The sequence below is a fragment of the Haplochromis burtoni genome, unplaced genomic scaffold (assembly GCF_018398535.1).
Source record: "Haplochromis burtoni strain Fernald_Lab_line unplaced genomic scaffold, NCSU_Asbu1 Contig_75, whole genome shotgun sequence".
Lineage (NCBI taxonomy): Eukaryota > Metazoa > Chordata > Actinopteri > Cichliformes > Cichlidae > Haplochromis > Haplochromis burtoni.
This window is the reverse complement of record NW_024582436.1, coordinates 1,169,601-1,186,006: the sequence shown is the minus strand read 5'-3', so window position 1 is coordinate 1,186,006 and position 16,406 is coordinate 1,169,601. Positions and strand designations below refer to the sequence as shown.

General features: G+C 39.3%; 2 protein-coding genes across 6 annotated transcripts; both read right to left on the bottom strand.

The window, feature by feature from the left end:
• Positions 1-673: 673 nt before the first annotated feature.
• Positions 674-5,842, bottom strand: gpr18 (G protein-coupled receptor 18). The gene is made up of 3 exons (XM_005935155.3): positions 5,353-5,842; positions 4,584-4,633; positions 674-4,294 (listed from the first exon to the last, which is right to left on the bottom strand). Exons 2-3 carry the CDS (start codon positions 4,616-4,618, stop codon positions 3,283-3,285), a joined length of 1,047 nt encoding a protein of 348 aa, XP_005935217.1. The 5' UTR covers positions 4,619-4,633; positions 5,353-5,842; the 3' UTR covers positions 674-3,282.
• A 4,279-nt stretch (positions 5,843-10,121) lies between these two features.
• Positions 10,122-15,929, bottom strand: gpr183a (G protein-coupled receptor 183a). Of its 5 annotated transcripts, none has more exons than XM_005935154.3 (3): positions 15,822-15,929; positions 14,770-14,881; positions 10,122-12,853 (listed from the first exon to the last, which is right to left on the bottom strand). In XM_005935154.3, exon 3 carries the CDS (start codon positions 12,833-12,835, stop codon positions 11,735-11,737), a length of 1,101 nt encoding a protein of 366 aa, XP_005935216.1. In that variant the 5' UTR covers positions 12,836-12,853; positions 14,770-14,881; positions 15,822-15,929; the 3' UTR covers positions 10,122-11,734. The 5 variants fall into 5 exon arrangements, with proteins under 5 accessions (XP_005935216.1, XP_005935214.1, XP_042077763.1 ...); XM_005935152.3 differs by having other exon boundaries at positions 15,721-15,823; XM_042221829.1 differs by lacking the exon at positions 15,822-15,929 and adding an exon at positions 13,867-13,964 and having other exon boundaries at positions 14,770-15,296.
• Between the last annotated feature and the right edge of the window lie 477 nt (positions 15,930-16,406).

The window sequence follows — 16,406 nt, the reverse complement described above, 5'->3', positions numbered from 1 at the left end:
TGCCCTGAGAGAAACGCTAAACGATGTAAATGCAGGCAGCTGCTGGCTGCTAATGCCATACAGTAGATGAGGAGGCCCAGCTGAGGCTGGATGTGTACAGTATCTATATAACATTATAGGCCCTCTTTCATGTCCTTGTGCTCTCTAATGGGAACAATATGAAGACTGATGGTATATAGTAAAACTGTGGAAAACATTGCTTCAAACAAAACTGTTACAAAATCCACTCCGCACCTTTGTTTCGGCATTAATTTGAAGTCAGTCAGCATTTTATTTTACATTATTTGTCAGACAGTTAAAAAAACCAAAGTAAACCAAAGTGTTTCGTTTGGTTTGGTGGCTTTAATTTTAACTACTAGTAAATGGAGTGGCAGAAAAAGCGCATTTCCACAACTGAACAATACTTCTAATCAGCAGTTTGTCCATTTCTCACATTTTTCTTTACAGCACATAGCGTGCAGGTGTCTCTGTGTGAATATATTTTAGTTGTATTGGAATTTTGTTAATATTTTAAATGCACAATCTTTCCATGCATCCCCCCCAGGCTACGGTACAACTGTAGCTCTAACTACTCCTTCTTTTCTCCTAATTCAGAGGAGTATTTTCTCCCAGATCTGCTTTGACTTTCAGGATTTAATGGAACACACATGAACACGCAGCATCAGAAACCAGCTCTTTAGAAACACTTTTAATCACGGCACAGATAAATATATAAAAAAAGCACAATCTGAAAAACAAATGCAGCAACACTGTCTCTGATCATCATTTGATAGTGTGCTGACACGCAAACTCTATTAAGCTGTCTTCAAATATGCAAAAATGATATGATTTTACAATGATTACATATTCACTTCCCCAGCTGGCTGGCTCCAAGCGTCTCCATTTGTCATCGACTATTGTGTCCAATTATATGATTAGCTTTGAACACTCCAGCACTTCGAGAGCTCTCGTGTGTTCTGCCGCGCAGAGTGATTCACAAACAAAGTCATTACAACATGTATTCACACATATCAAATAACAAAACAGATGGCCACTGCGCCTGCTGCCTGATTTGTTTTCCACACGAGTGGTGGGAAAAAAAAGAGAAAGGAGAAAAAAAAAGTATTTTGTGCGAGCTGTGTTTAATGCTGACTGTTTTTATTCCCAAAGAAGAGCAGCTGGCTGTTGCGCTGTTAGATCAGCTCCTATGAAAGACAATCTTGTTTTCATTAATTTCTCTACAACAAAGGCACTTGTTGGGAAGATTTAGAATTACAGCGGGTAAAGCTTCCGGATAATTCATCACAGGGACTTGACAGGAAACTTAATTGTTTTAAATGCCAGTTGCTGTGAGCACTGTGGCTGGTTTGTCTTTGATGTCTAACAGGTGGGACACATAGACAAGCCTCTGATGTTTCATTTGACCTTTGACCTCTCCCTTATAAATCCACTTGTAGTCCACCAGCCAATAAACCTATCACCATATGATGAACTGCAGTTCCCAGAATTCCACGAGATTGGAAATTTTGATGTCTGCCTTCTTTTATTTAGGACAGTGTAAATCTAACCCTTTCATGCCATACACACTGGCCTCTTCTTCATCTGAATGCTGTTAACCAATCAGCCGAATGCCACGTGGACCATCAGTGCAGTTTATCCTTTTACTACTCTGAGTATGAATACAGCTGGACTTGCTTGTGAAAAATCAATCAGAACATTAACAGAATCAGGCACATTTTAAAGACTTTCACAGTTTAATGCGGTATATTTAGCCTGTGTTTGCAAGTGATCAGCTATGCAATAACTTTGCTATCTGTGATTGCACCACAGGGTGCTCTTACTGTGTAATCGAAAGCGCCACTACACTGTTACCCAGCTACACTGGCTTACTGTCTGACCCAATTAAGATTGCGTTGTCGCGACAGAAACAATAACTCAATTATTTTAACAACTGGCCACACCAAAATCAATTCTTAGTGATGTTTGGGCTGGACACCTATCAAAATCGTCACATTTCTTCCACTTACAGCCACTTGGCAGAGACAGAACTGTCACGCATTCACGTCTAACTCATTTCCTTGTCTGTCATTTGAGGAAGAAGAAACTGAGAATAAATTACTTTTGCGGCAGAGACCTGACACTGAAGTATCTCCGTGTAGAAAAAAAGGTTCTCTCTTTTAAGCTTAAGGTGGTTTTAAATCTACCGAATAGCCTCCCTGACATCTCTCGAGCATGTTACTGTAAATGCACTCCAAGCAACTGAATCATTTAACATCCAATCAATACAATTCACATTGCACCATAAACACGCTTTGCTCTGATTCCTGTTTCGGAAAGCTGCTAGGACTTCTGTGTAAATGAGGCGCACTGGTTGTTTCACGGGGAAGAAAAACTGAAGTGTTGGCTTTTGTGAAGCTGGATGTAATAAATGAAATCCCCCAATGAACAAAGAAAAAGACTTTTAAAACAGAAAACAAAAATCTTGCACAGTCTGCTTGACAAAAGTCAAGAAAACACTGTGATGGCCTGCTCTCCTGGGTTGATGGGATCTGTTGTAGCTGTGCCATGCTGCCATCACCTGGCCAATAAATTTACAGCAATTTTAACAAAACTTGTGGTGTGTTGTATGTGCTGCACCACAGGTTGGACTTTCCCTTTTTTCTATGCAAATCTAAATATAAAATCAGCCAAAAAAACTTTGCTCCTTGTGTGCATGACATCATGCCGCAGCAATGGCAACATTTGCTCACTTCGCCTCTGCAGAAACTGAGGTGCTGCAGAGGTAAAGTTCAAAACACCGCACGATAACAAACCAAAGAGACAATATGTAAAACCCACCATTGTTTCCTGTAAGTTGTCCCCCCCCACCCCCACCCCCGTGGAGGCTGTCAGTGATGCTGCGAGTAGGTTGAAAAGAGTTTCAATGCTCACGTACAACAAAGCAGACATTGAGATACTGTGTGCTACGTCTTAAATGAATGTGAGCTTTATTTTCACCTGCACACATCACACCTGAGACACAGCCACTCGTGCTTTGTCTGCTAAAGCAAAGATGCACAAAAAAAAGAAGAAAAACACCATCTCAAGTCTCATGGGTGAGTCAATCAGCTCTGAACACAGATGTTTTTTGCCACAACAGCAGCACTCCCATACTGTGAGTGTAAATTACACCTTGGAAATTAATTGCAAGTTCTTGATTCCTTTGATAATGAACCATGTACACAGCGATGCATTCAGTGTTACATTGTGCAAAAGTGCTCACAGTACGTATTGCAGTCCCATTTTGAAATGACTGTGGCTGTTTCATATCATTGCGCTGGTCATATTGCTCATTGATCTGATGCTGCCTGTGTGCGTGTGCCTGCTCTTTCGTCTCACGCTCCGCAGATAGTTCCTGTACAGAATCACGCTAATCACCCTGTCCTGGAACTGCTTGGAGACGATGTAGTACAGGATGATATCCAAGACTGTGCTTAGGTTCATGAGGAATGTGGTGAAGACTGCCCAAGTGCTATACCCACCGTCGATGCCGTTCCCCAGCAAACGGACAACCAAACACACATGAAAAGGCACAAAACACACCAGCACTTGGATAATAAGTGTGATGATAATCCGGATGGACTTTTGCTTTACTTTAGGTTTGAGTTTAGAGGTGCGGCCATGAATCAGATTGTCCACAATGACGACATAGCAGCCGATCATTATGCAGATGGGGACGAGGAAGAAAAAGATAAGTCGCACAAAGTTGACGGGGTTGTCATGGCGCATGTGGATGATGTCTTGCATCTTGATGCAGGTGGTGAAGTTAGAGGCCTGGTCAGGGTCCTTCTGGGAGAAGAGCAATGGTACAGAACTGCCCATGGTCATGACCCAGACCCCAACACTGCCCACCACAGCCTTCGGGACGTTTCTCAGCTCCTTGCCGTGCTTTGGCTGGACAATGGCCATGTAACGGTCAGTGCTAATCAGGGCAAACAGCCACAAAGCCATGCAAGGGTAGAAAATGGTGAAGGCTGCCATGATTCGACAGAAAAGATCTCCAAAAGGCCAGTAGTCCTGGTGGTGGTATACCATTCTGAAAGGAAGCAGCAGGATGAAGGTGAGGTCTACCAGTGCCACGTTTATCATGTGGATAGTGACTGAGTTCCTTTTCTTTGTGGTTAGGGCAAACACCCATAAAGCTGTGAAATTAACCATGACTCCAATGACGAAGATGAAGCAGTAGAAAATCAGGCCTGAAATGCGGTACTCCACTGGTCCCTGCTCTGGCTTCATAGTTGTAGACATGTTGGTGGAGTTTAGATCCACTGTCATACTGAAAGACAATGCCGTTTGTTTCAGTTGTCATTCATTAGTACCTTTGTTTCAACATTTCGGTTTATATATCACATGTGGTCATGTCTGATGCAGCTGTGGTGCTTTTAATATTCGTATGACACATCCAAAAAGGTTTTGGTACTGAAAAGGATGTACTTTGGCTACCACTTGTGGATCCCTAAAAGTACATCAGCTACATGGAGCTGAATAATTTCAATCAGCTACAAATTCTTAGAGTGACAGTTATGACCAAAATAATCTGTCAAACAACTCAAAATATAACTTACATATATGGATTGTTTTGAATCTGTTCCTCATCCATCCACACGAGTAAAATCTGAGAAGAAAGACCAAAACATAAAACTTAGAAAAAATGTAAAACTAAGAGTCTTTCCTAACGTTTAGCACGATCAAACCGTCTGCTCTAGACGGGAATTAAAACGACCACAATTAGATTTACAGAAGTGACACTCAGTTGAAATGGTGGCTTCTTCTAAATATGGACATTTTTATGTTACAGACGACAGCAGCAGCTGTTAATTTGAATATATATTTTTAAAATGCGGTGCAGCTGTACCATGCGAAACAGAGAGCTTTTCTATAACTGCAGACAACAAAAATCACCCAAATAAACAGAAAAAGAAAAAAATGAAAGCAAATGTTTGATTGAACTGCAATCTGTGGTTAGAGTCAAATGTGGAAGTGTGATTTGTATCCCTGAGAAAGTGATTTAGTATCTTGATAAGAAATCATGTGACTTCTGTTTGACATTTACCCATTTCTTTTCTACTGTACTCCACTCTACGTACTTTTTTTTATTGTATGTAAATAAAATTATAGAATATCTATCAATCTAGATATCCCACAGCAAACTAGACATAATCTAGATGAAAGAAAGATGTAAATGAAACAAACATATCATGTGAATCGATTTTTAGTAGCACCAAAAGACGCATACTGTACAAAGTAGCCATGAAACACGTCTGCCAATACTACAACGCTTAAAAGTGAAACAGATCAGGTAGCTTTGCCTGGACAATAAAAGGCTGCACTTACCACAAAAATCAAACAAACATCTTGACAAGCTCACAACAGCAGGTTTATGAAGCCAAATGGAGCTCATGAAGATGTCAGAATACCAAGCTCTCACGGCCAAAACAGGGAAGTGAATACTTTCTCTTTGAATTTGACTGTAATGGTGGCGAGACAGAAGAGGCTGTAAAGCCCCCTTCACTTCCTGTGTCGCCCGTGCGTTATAGTTTCTGCTCTTTTTTAGATTCCTTTACACTGTCTGCGTGGTTGGAACAGAAATGGACTACAGCTTTCCACAGTCTGCAATTACACCCCCTTAAAGAAAATGATGTGCCATTAGAAGTGGGAGTGTGTTTGGCAGGCAGAGAGATGGCAGATTTAGGGCGAGTTATTGATTGGAAAAGTGGGGTCTGTCACAGCACATTAGTTCTCAGGGGAGTAATCCACAGCAGGTTGCTGCGAGAAGCATCTGCTGCTGGAGAGAAGTAATTAAAAACAGGATGTTGAGGCAGTTGCCATATAAACAGGAAATAAGACGGTGGTAATAGACACTTCACGCTGATGCTGGGAGATGGTTTTACACCACATCGGCTTAATGGATGCAAAGCGCATAGCTCAGGTGAAACGCTCAAGGTCAGCGTGGACCCGGATTGAATACAGATTAATGCGTCTGATTAGTGTGTGTGTGTGAGGTGGTAAAAACTATCAATTGGGACGTTTGACTCAAAGAACTTTGTGAGAACAAAACTTCTTTTGTTCACGTCCTCGCTGGTTCATTCGCAGGGCTTAAAATAGACCGTTTCCATCACTCACCACAGGTTTTTTCTTTTTTGCGGCTCCCACAAAAGGTTTTACATGTTGCCCCGATGCACATTCATAATTGTGCCGTGCAGATTTGTCAGCTTTGATGCTAAACTTCTTCTTATTGTCAGTGGATTTTTTTTTTTTTTTTTAGTATTGCATTTTGATCACAGCTCATTCAGTCTAAGTCTTATTCCTGGGAAATAATTATCTATCGGCTTGTCCTCTTGATGTGTCTTAAAAAAAATCTCGCACCAGATGGTACTTTGTGTTCATTGCAATATGTTGTTATGACAACAGTCTGTGTGATGTTTTCCTCTCTTTGATACTTGTCATGTGGTTGCGTCAATATTCAACTCTATAGTACATGTTTAATTATTCACCTGTATAAGCAACAAGGAGTGTATTTATGCTTTCTCTATAACCAGACATCAACTACCTCTCCCCCTCTCCCTTTGCTCTTTTTAAACTATCTATTTTATACTATGCCATTTTTTGTAAAAGCATAAAAGTAATATTTCAATAAAAAGATTATTAGGTCCTCTTTTGTAGCCTCCGTCTACATTTAGAATTGATATATGGCCCCTCTGAGAAGCACATTTTATTTGGTTAATCACCATCTCTCTTACGCTGTTTTACACTGCCCTCTAGAGGCTGAAAAGAAATACTACAACACACCCAGCCCGTGGCTTATTTATTCACTGCGGAACGTATATATTATTTTTACATTAAAGAAAGCATTATATCAGTATATCATATTTTATTTGTAGTAACTGCTTTATAAATTTAAGAATTCGCAAACTCAATATTTGTTCAAGGTGGCGCAGAGTTGAAGGGTTTTGTACGCAAACATTGTGAAAAGGTTCTTTCTTTGACCACATTAGTTAGCTGCGCTGTGGTGTAGTGGTTAGCAGTGATAGCTCATACCAAAAAGGTCGATCTTATGACGTACTTTATCAGCTGATGAGTCTAAATGTGAGAGTGAATTATGGTTTGTCTCAACCCTGTCCAAGAAGCACTCTGGCTCCCACATGCGCACTTTCATCATCAGGCCCCCCTTTCAGACCCACTGCAGTGTGCTAGAAGGCCTGTGTGGGACTCCCTGTTTCCCTTTTGGTGAGCTTTGGTGTTTCTCGTTTTCACACACACTAAACAGTAATGACGCTCGAGTCATATAAAAGTAATGTTTAGAATTATAAAAAAAAATCCACAAGAGTCTATAAAATGTTACTTGTGCCAGTTTCATTAGAATATTGTTGTTATCACACACACATGTAAATTAATTTCTAATTCATAAATTAATCATTTTATGTCACAACAACATGTGACAAAGTAACATCAACTCTGTAATTATTAAAGATTAGTTAATATCAGTCATCATGGAGCCTATCCTAGCCATTGCTGGGTGAGAGGCAGGACACACCATGAGCATGTTGCGCGTCTACCAAGGTGCTAACACAGAGTAAGAGAATCATTTACACTTAAATTCACACCTAGAGCATAGCCACCACCATGCAGCACCATGCTAAACTTTAACTATATACCCATTCATTACCTGTCAATTTTCCATGTATTAGTTGGGATTATTATAAAGGTTTGTCTCAAAAACCTCCATATTTAAAATATCTGACCTATGGCCATGATTCTGACATGATGTTCATACTGTCAGCCCCTCCGAGAAATATAAGTGACAGAAACAAAGCACGATGAAGCAGCTGACAATTATATGTGTGAAATATGTGTTTATTGCAAACGAAGAAACCACACTATCATCAAGAGACATGTTCCCGTTGAACTAAACGTACAAAGATAACAGTGTCAAAATGCATATATGTCAATATATGCATATATTCTGACTCATACTTAACTCTTATGTAAATGCAAAACATTCCAGTAACATAATTTGACCTATGAAAAAATTAACAACAAAACAAGAGAACATATCTTGTTTTGTATAACCAAAGGCGTAAAATCCAAGAAAGAAAGATGCTGTTTTGCATGTACGTATGACAGTGACGTAGATGGTTAACTGAAATGGCTGATTAATTTCTATCTGGTGACTAAATGTCATCAGATAACATTCCAAGTATTTTGTCTAGTTTCAAGTATTTTTTACCACAGCTTCACTTTTTTGCTCCTTTTCGCACAGCTACCACACCAGCAAACTTCCTGCAGCTTAGAGATTAAATCAGGTTTGTACAGAGGTGACAGCGAAAAGTTACGTTAATTACTTGTTGGGGTACTTTTAATGTCAGCCTACTCAGAGGAGACAAAACCGTGAGTTCAGGTTTTTATCGTTGTACATCGCTGCTGTTTGGTTTTCAAACAGCACAGCTGACAGATCTGTGGATCAGATTACATCCAGGTGAAGCTATAAACCATGTTCTCAGTGCAGCACCTTCGTGCTAGCTCTGACACTACAACTGCAAATCTGTCTTCAGCGTAACTTACCAGGCTTTATCTAATGTGATCATGTTGTGATTTGTTAAATGATGGCAGTGTGCCTTTGAAAACTATTGTTTGAGAGCTCAACATCCCCTTTTATATATACCCTAAAATGGTGTCGTTTTATCTTTTATCATTTGATTATTTGTGAGAAATCAAGTGATACAGGAAATGAGACACATTGACATTAAAATGTGTAAGTGCAAATGTTTGTGTGACACACTAAATGTGGGTGGTGAATGTGTCAGAGGGATGGCAGCTCTGTAACAAGAGTACCAGGTTTTCTTAATACAAATACTAAGATGCTTTAAGTTTTTCTGTTGATGTTTTGATGTCTTTTATATTTACATACTTGTAAATTTCTTGATAGCAATTCCACCCAACTGCTAATTTTTACAAATCAGTGGCACAGTTTTTGGATACTCTTAGTACCTCTGATTTCTTCACTTAATGGCACTCTTAGCATTTTTTCATATATATAAAATTTTTCTGTAATAAGTGCTACAAACCCCTTGCGTTCCAAAGTTCAAAGTTCTTCACAGTACTGTACTTTGTAAATGGTGCCATGTGTTTTGCTCTGTGGGTTTGCTGTCATCCTGGCATATGTTATAGTGACACATAAGCGTTAAACGCTGCTGAACTTCTCACTAGTTAGTCTTTTTTTAACATTGTGCTCCGTTTCTTTGCAATCGCATATCAAAGCCTCCTTCAGAAATATTCCTTCTGTTCTGTTCTGTTCTAAACAACAGCCAAAAAAGGCCACTGTTTCACAATCTTAGCAAATTAGACAGAATTGTGCAACCTGATAGCAAGATATGTAAACAAATATAAGATCAAATTCTAGAACTAAAGTTCAAACTGTCTTCAGTAGCTTGAACCGACCAAAAGTCCTGTCACAGTCTCCCAACACATGTGTAATTCAAACTAAAAGCAAAAAGTTTACACCTTTCCAAAATGCAAAGGCAGTAAAAATAAATCCTCGCACATATTTTTTCAGACCTTTTGATGCCAGCTTACAGTAGACGCTCTCTGAACTTTGTGCTGAAAGGTATAAGTTCATGGTGGTGTACTGTTGGGTGCAGGCTGCTATGCAAGAGGTGAGAGTTTGCATTCCACCACACCACTGTTCTTTTTTCTCAAACCTCAGACCAAGCATTTGGCTTACTTAACCAGTTAAATTAGTTAAACTAGTGCTCATTTCTCAATGTCCTTAAAAATATTGTTGGATGCATGCAATATTCTGTTATATTTTATAATTCTTTCTTACCTCAAATATTGAAATTTATATGTGCACAATTTCTGCTGCTTCACTGATAAAACACATCTGTGTTGACTGAATTTCTAATAACCAGACCTGACATCCCTTCATGGCCTTCTAGTTCAGTGGGAAGGTGATGGTGTTGTGAGATAACGTGAAATGGGTGTTAAATCTAAGAACGATTCGTAGTGGTGACTCAATATACTATAAACAGAGCTGCTGTTTGCATCCAGCAAGAAGCGGATATAACCACAATATAAAAACAATCTCAGTCACATCCAAAACATTATTAATAATTATTACAAGTCATTTATTATGTACAGTGCTGCATAAACATGTCAAGCATTGAAGTGACAATTGCTCCAAAAACAATGCTGTGAAGAGTTTTCATTTACCAATTATAGTTACACAAGGTGCAGTAAAAAGGAAAAAAAGCATATCAGTATCTGGGCAGAATCGGAATCAGAATACTTTATAATCCCCAAGAAAATGATGCTGTTAGAGCCACTCCAATAAGAAAAGTAACAGATTGAACTAAAGTAAATAATACAATGTGTTATAAAGTTACAATCAATTAAACTTAAAGACTGGCAAAGATCAAGGGCCTTTAAATGTTTTCTAACTATCTTCAGATTTAGCTACACTTTATTTTTTTGTGAATTTAGAGTTTTGCAATGCTTTCCGTTTCTTCGGGTAATTCCAGCCACACATGTATGATGATTGGTCTATCTCAGGCTTTATTGCACTAGTTGTACTTCTAAAATCATCATACTAAAGAATAAGTTTAGCACCCTTCCGAAAGTACGGTATAATGGTTACATATTTAAAGATTTCTAATGCCCCCAAATTTTTTGTTGAGTACTACGAGCTCGCTCGCAAAGCTAAACAGTTTTATGACTGACTTAACAGATGTTAATCACTTAGCAAACCACAGGGTGAAATGCAGTTTCTGCAGTTTCTGCAGTTTTTCTGCGGTTTTTGGTCACGTTAGTACCCTTTTATAAATATATCACTACACATGGTATACAGTTTTATGACGGCCGTTCCTGTGGCCTATTTACATGTGGTAAATGCTGTGTGTTGTTCACACATTAAACCTAAAATATAGACCATAAAATTCAACAAGAAACATAACAAACTGCTGGTGGTGGAACATATAGCACTTGAAACCACTGCGTCTCTAACTCTTGCGCAGACAGAAAATAATAACTATAGAAACAGATCCAGAACAATTAAAGTTGTTGCAAACGTCTCTTTAAATAAACAACAAACAAACAATAAAAAAACAACCTGATCCTCAAGCCACTAAATAACAATGCATGATTATCCAAACAGGAAAATATTAAATATGTTGCTTTTGCAAACATTTAAGGTTGGCAGAGAGTTGGAATAATCTCTGTCGATTTCCCTGAACTATTACACCTGAAAGCTGAACCGAAACTTGGGGAAAATAAAAGACAATTGAAGCATGATTCTGTACGAGAATGAAACTTCTGTCAGATCTAATTCATCCTTACATTTCAGTTCATAGAAATATCACTGTAAGTGAGTCCCTTTGATGTGAGCTTGCTGGTTTTGAATCCAGGCTGGTGCCTTCCAGACCTGTGTGGCTCTATTGGTACTGTGGTTTCCTCCCATTCTCCATGTTAGCTCTGCAACAGGTTCCTCCTTGAATTCTCAGACATTTCCAGAAATGTCCTTTGAGTGCTTTCACTTGTGGAAAACAATCCATTTCCAGTGTCTACAGATGCTGGGCATTTGTGATGATGCAAAAGTCCATTTAAAGGTTAAAACCTCTTTATTTGAGACACTATCTTTGAGAAAAGTCACCCTGAGAAAAACAAAATGAAACAAAAAGATTCCTCTTATTCTGTGCAGCTCTTTGTCCCTTAATTCTTTAGATCAGTCGTGATAGTGGGATCTTCGTTCTGTGACTGTTCCCGTAACTGAGCTGTTTAGCTGGATCTTGTTACCGTCGAGGAAATCCTTGGAGGAACCTTCAGGAGACACTCTCACTGCGCTGGAGAATGACATGCTAACGTGCACCTTCAGGATTTTCAGGAGTTTTCTTTTGTAGCCCTTACAGGCAAAGAAATAGATAAACGGATCCAAGCAGGAGTTGAGGTTCATCAGACATACGGTGATGTGCAGTGACACCTGAAAGGCTGTGAGCTGACTGCAGTCGGGTTCCGACACCAGCTTGCGGATCATGTACTGCAGGAGGTCAATGTGGTAGGGGCTGAAGCACACGATAAACACCACGGACACGCAGCAGATCACTCCGATGGCCTTGCGGCTCCTGCCGGACTTTTCTGTTAAATGGTTGTTCTTGGCTGTTAAGTGAAGCTTGGAGCATAAGACAGAATAACACACCAGGATGGTGACGACAGGGATAACATAACCCAAGCCAACAGCACCAATCAGTGTAGTGGCAATATGTGGAACTTTATCAAGGTTGGGGTATTCCATGCAGGTGATGTAGCCATCAGGTTCATTGTGGCACATGTTAATGTAAAGCAGTGGGAGTGTCTGACCCAGGACCAGCAGCCACACGCCAACACAAATGTAGCGCACGTTACTGACTTTCCTGAGTCGGGCAAAACGCAGAGGCAAGACCACGGCGATGAAGCGGTCCACACTGAGACAGGTCATGAAGTTGACTCCCGCATAGGTGTTGATATAGAAGATAAGGCCTGAGATCTTGCACAGAGCTTCTCCTAGTGGCCAGTGGAAACCCAAAGCATAGTAGATGATCCTCAAAGGCAGAGAGAGGGTGAAGAGGATGTCGGATATGACCAGGTTGAGAGAGTACAAGGTAGTGGAGTTTATCTTCTTCAGATTGGGACGGATTACATGGAGGGCCAGGCAGTTACCAAACAGTCCCACAAAGAACACAAGGCTGTAGAAAAGAGGCATGAGGATTTTGGCATACTCCCGATGAGCATACAGGGTGGTACAGTTAGAGGTACTGTTGACGGTTGTGGTTTGGGCGGCAGAACCCATCTTAAATTTATTGAGTATCTGCATAAAAGAAAAAAATACAATCACACTTGGTTTCAATCCAGAGAGTAACACATTGCTTTGAGTTTTTTTCTTATTTTTTTTATGTAACAAATTAAAGGAAAAAAATAAATAAACTGAACTGCTGAGACTTTCTTTATGATGATATGAAACTATTGTCAACATTGGTGTGAGAACACATAGAGGGTTACAGATCCATGACCGTGTTTCGAAAGGGAAGTAAAAGGAGCATGTCTCAAAGTCAATTTCCTCACAGTCTACAAAATTGTTGCGTAAATGGCAGTATCATTGAAAAAAAATCTTAAATGGCAATGCTGACATTATCTTTTAGGTTGTGTTTCTAAACTCTAACAAATTATAAAGTTATATTTTAAAAAAACTGTTGCTATGGACAGTCAAAGCAAGCAAATTGACTATTTTGTTCTTCACAAAAGTAAAACCTGATCTGTCAACAGCAAGAGTTAACAATGAGTTGTGAAACAGTGAACACTGTGAACAAAGTGCTGTAAGGTACAAATAGATTTTTTGCTTTGTAGTGCCATCTTGTGGTTTGAAATTTTGTGCAAACAAAGATACACCTGATATCTGAGAGGAACTGGTGACAGACTGGAACTGCAAAGCACATGTAAACAGCCACAGGTACAAAGCCTTGGCTTTCAAACATCACAGTCCCATCGACCCAGATGATTCATAAAATCCTGAGCCAACATCATAATGCATTACGAAAAGATAAACGAACGCCTCCAAAGGTTGTACATTTATGTCCCGACTGGCTACTTTTTCGCAGCGTGAGGTTAGCATATTTAGCTTTTTATCTGCATATGCAGCTCTTCTCCTTTTCTATTCTGACAGATGATTGTGGTTTGTTTTTTTTAATATAGCATATTTTCCTTTTCATACATGAAGTTGGTTTTATATTTCTTATATTTCTGTCTCAAGTGACTACCAGGGAAAATAGTACAAGTCACGTTCATTTCCAAACTGTTCCAATCCTTTATTTAAATTTGACTCACAGGACGTTTCTGGCATAGCGCGTGTGGTTAAAAGTGCCATGAAGGAAGTCAGTGAACAATGCCTCTGCTCAACGGCTATTCTCAATGCAGCTGCAACTCTGTCACATAAACAGCACAAAAAAAAAGTTTAAAAAAAAAAAGCGGTGTTACTAGCTGGCCTTGGGTATGAGGAAGTGAGCTTCCCCAAGGTACTCTACCCTTGAAGGCAGTTGGAGTGCCACATTGTGTACATTGAGACTGCCTTATCATTCTATCTATCTGTTTGACCACATGGTGGGGTGGAGAAAAATGTTTCCTGGCCCACCAATTGCATTTTGGACAAACCTGCAACAACACTGTTTCCTTCCCACTGTCGTCAGAGTGCTTGCTCATAGGGGTTTTTCAGATTATTGAGTTTTTCTCTGTATCTATGAAGCGCCTTGAGGCGACTTTTGTTGTGATTTGGCGCTATATAAATAAAATTGAATTGAATTGAACACTGTTGTGTTTAAATAGTTTCAAAAAGCTGTTGTATGACTTCACAAATTTGAAGTGTGTGTGTTATAAAAGTGTGTTTCTTAAGATAGTTAATAATGTGGTTCTGGTAATGTCACGTTTACACAAGTGAGCGAGTATTTTGTTTTTCTGGATCTGCCAAATTCAATTACATGAAAGAATAAAGGATGAAGATTGTAACGATATTTAAAAATGTTTATTTAAAAACATTTTTTTGCTTTGGTGTGAGACATTTACGTGGAGTAAATTCCTGACTCTAGTCTATGCCCTGTTTTCATACATTTAGTCCACGTATATTAATCTATATGATCACCTGAAATTGATTTTGGCAAGTCAAAAGAGACACGGTGTTCACCGTTACACTACAAAACAAGTTAAAGTTTGGAAAAAGCACAGAGAGAAACTTACCTTACAGATGGAACGTGCTGCTCATCAGACTTGAAGTCCCATTTATTCAACCGACGTTATTTTTGGCGGAAAGATATCACAGCTGCCCTGAGCGTGGTACCGTCACACTGACCTGGGTGAAAATAACGAGAGTAATCAAGATCAGTATCTCCTGCCAGTAACCATAGTGACAAAATATCCTGTTCTAGCGCTCAGTTTCTCTCTCTCTCTCTCTGTTTCTTTCGCACCGTTTGCCCGTCTCTCACTTTTCTCGCTTTAACTCAACTTTTTCAAAAGTTTTGTCTTTAAATAAAACTCTTGCAAAACACCTACTGATAACGCCAAAAGACGTGCTCAGTGTCACTCGTTACATCAAAATAAAACAAATCATTTCATTGGCATTTGTGGTCTAAAAAGTGGGTGGTGAGTCATGTGTGACTTTTTGAGCGGGGGGGCAAAATGTAGGTTTCATACACATGCTGTGCCCATGTGAGTACTCATGGGAGGATGTTGCTTCAGGTGCAGGAGTATGACCGTCAGCATTTTTATAAAATCATATATGCAACACAGCAATTTTGTTTTTCTTAATGTATTATTGTAAAGAGACTGGCCCACAACAGCACCGCACTTCTCTCCAGTAATCCTCAATTCAAGCTCAGAGTAATTCACTTCCTTCTGATCAGTTTTCCCCTAGACTATACAAATGAGTGATAGCTAAATGAGTGATAAACTTCCCCTTCAGTCCAAAGATACATTGGCTTTGATGTTATTAGCTCAGGCTCACTTTCAAAGTTGACGAACCACACAGATCTGAGACGACACAAATATAGTAAAGAATCCCTGCAGGCAAATATAAGCAATGTGGTATTCGCAAACATGCTTTGGAGTAAGAGATCAGAGACTGGTTTCACTGTATTATGTGGTTATGCTTTGATATATTGCAGAGAAAAAAGAAAAAATGATTTTACATACCTGTGCTTTTAAATGAGCAGGTTTTCTGAAGGCATCAATTAACTTTAAGACAAAATGCTATTGCTATGCTCAAATTAGAGCTTCAAATTCGGTATACTTACAGCTTATAGCAACAGTTATCCTGTGGTTTTAACACCTTTAAATCACCACCGCCCTTTAGGATACTTTGAATTTGAACGCGCACAACTACAGGATGTGAAGTGTGATGGCAACTGCATAGTGGAGAGCATAAATATCTTTTCTGCACCTTTTGTTTTTCCATTCAGTCATTCAGTTCACTGCTTTTAAGGTGTGGAAGAACTTCAACTTCAAACTTCAAAGAAAAATTTAAAAAATCACTAAGAACATCTATTCAATGCTTGTTAAGGTGGTGGGAAATGGAAATATTTCTAAAAGAATTTCTGTTGTTCTTGTTTTTTGGGGTTTTTTTTTTTTTTTGTTGACCACAAACTTTCTTCCTTCAAAACATGTCTGGTAGTGAGAGAGAGGAAGCAGTTAACTTCCTCATGGCCTGTCCTTGTGCGTCTGACTCACTGGTCTTTAGACAGCCAGAACACGCCCGGTGATGACAGACAAAAGGCAAAGAATTTTACCATTGCTATTCATAGTAGACATATTGTACCAGTGCAAAGGCTAAGCCACTAATAACATTTTTACACTCTGTTCTTGTAAATGTTGGGTTTTTG

Excerpts from the sequence above, each read along its gene's own strand:
- gpr18 (XM_005935155.3), bottom strand. The coding sequence starts at position 4,618 with ATGGATGAGGAACAGATTCAAAACAATCCATATAT. Across the intron at positions 4,295-4,583 it reads ATTCAAAACAATCCATATAT|TATGACAGTGGATCTAAACT; the intron begins GTAAGTTATATT and ends ATTGTCTTTCAG.
- gpr183a (XM_005935154.3), bottom strand. The coding sequence starts at position 12,835 with ATGGGTTCTGCCGCCCAAACCACAACCGTCAACAGTACCTCTAACTGT.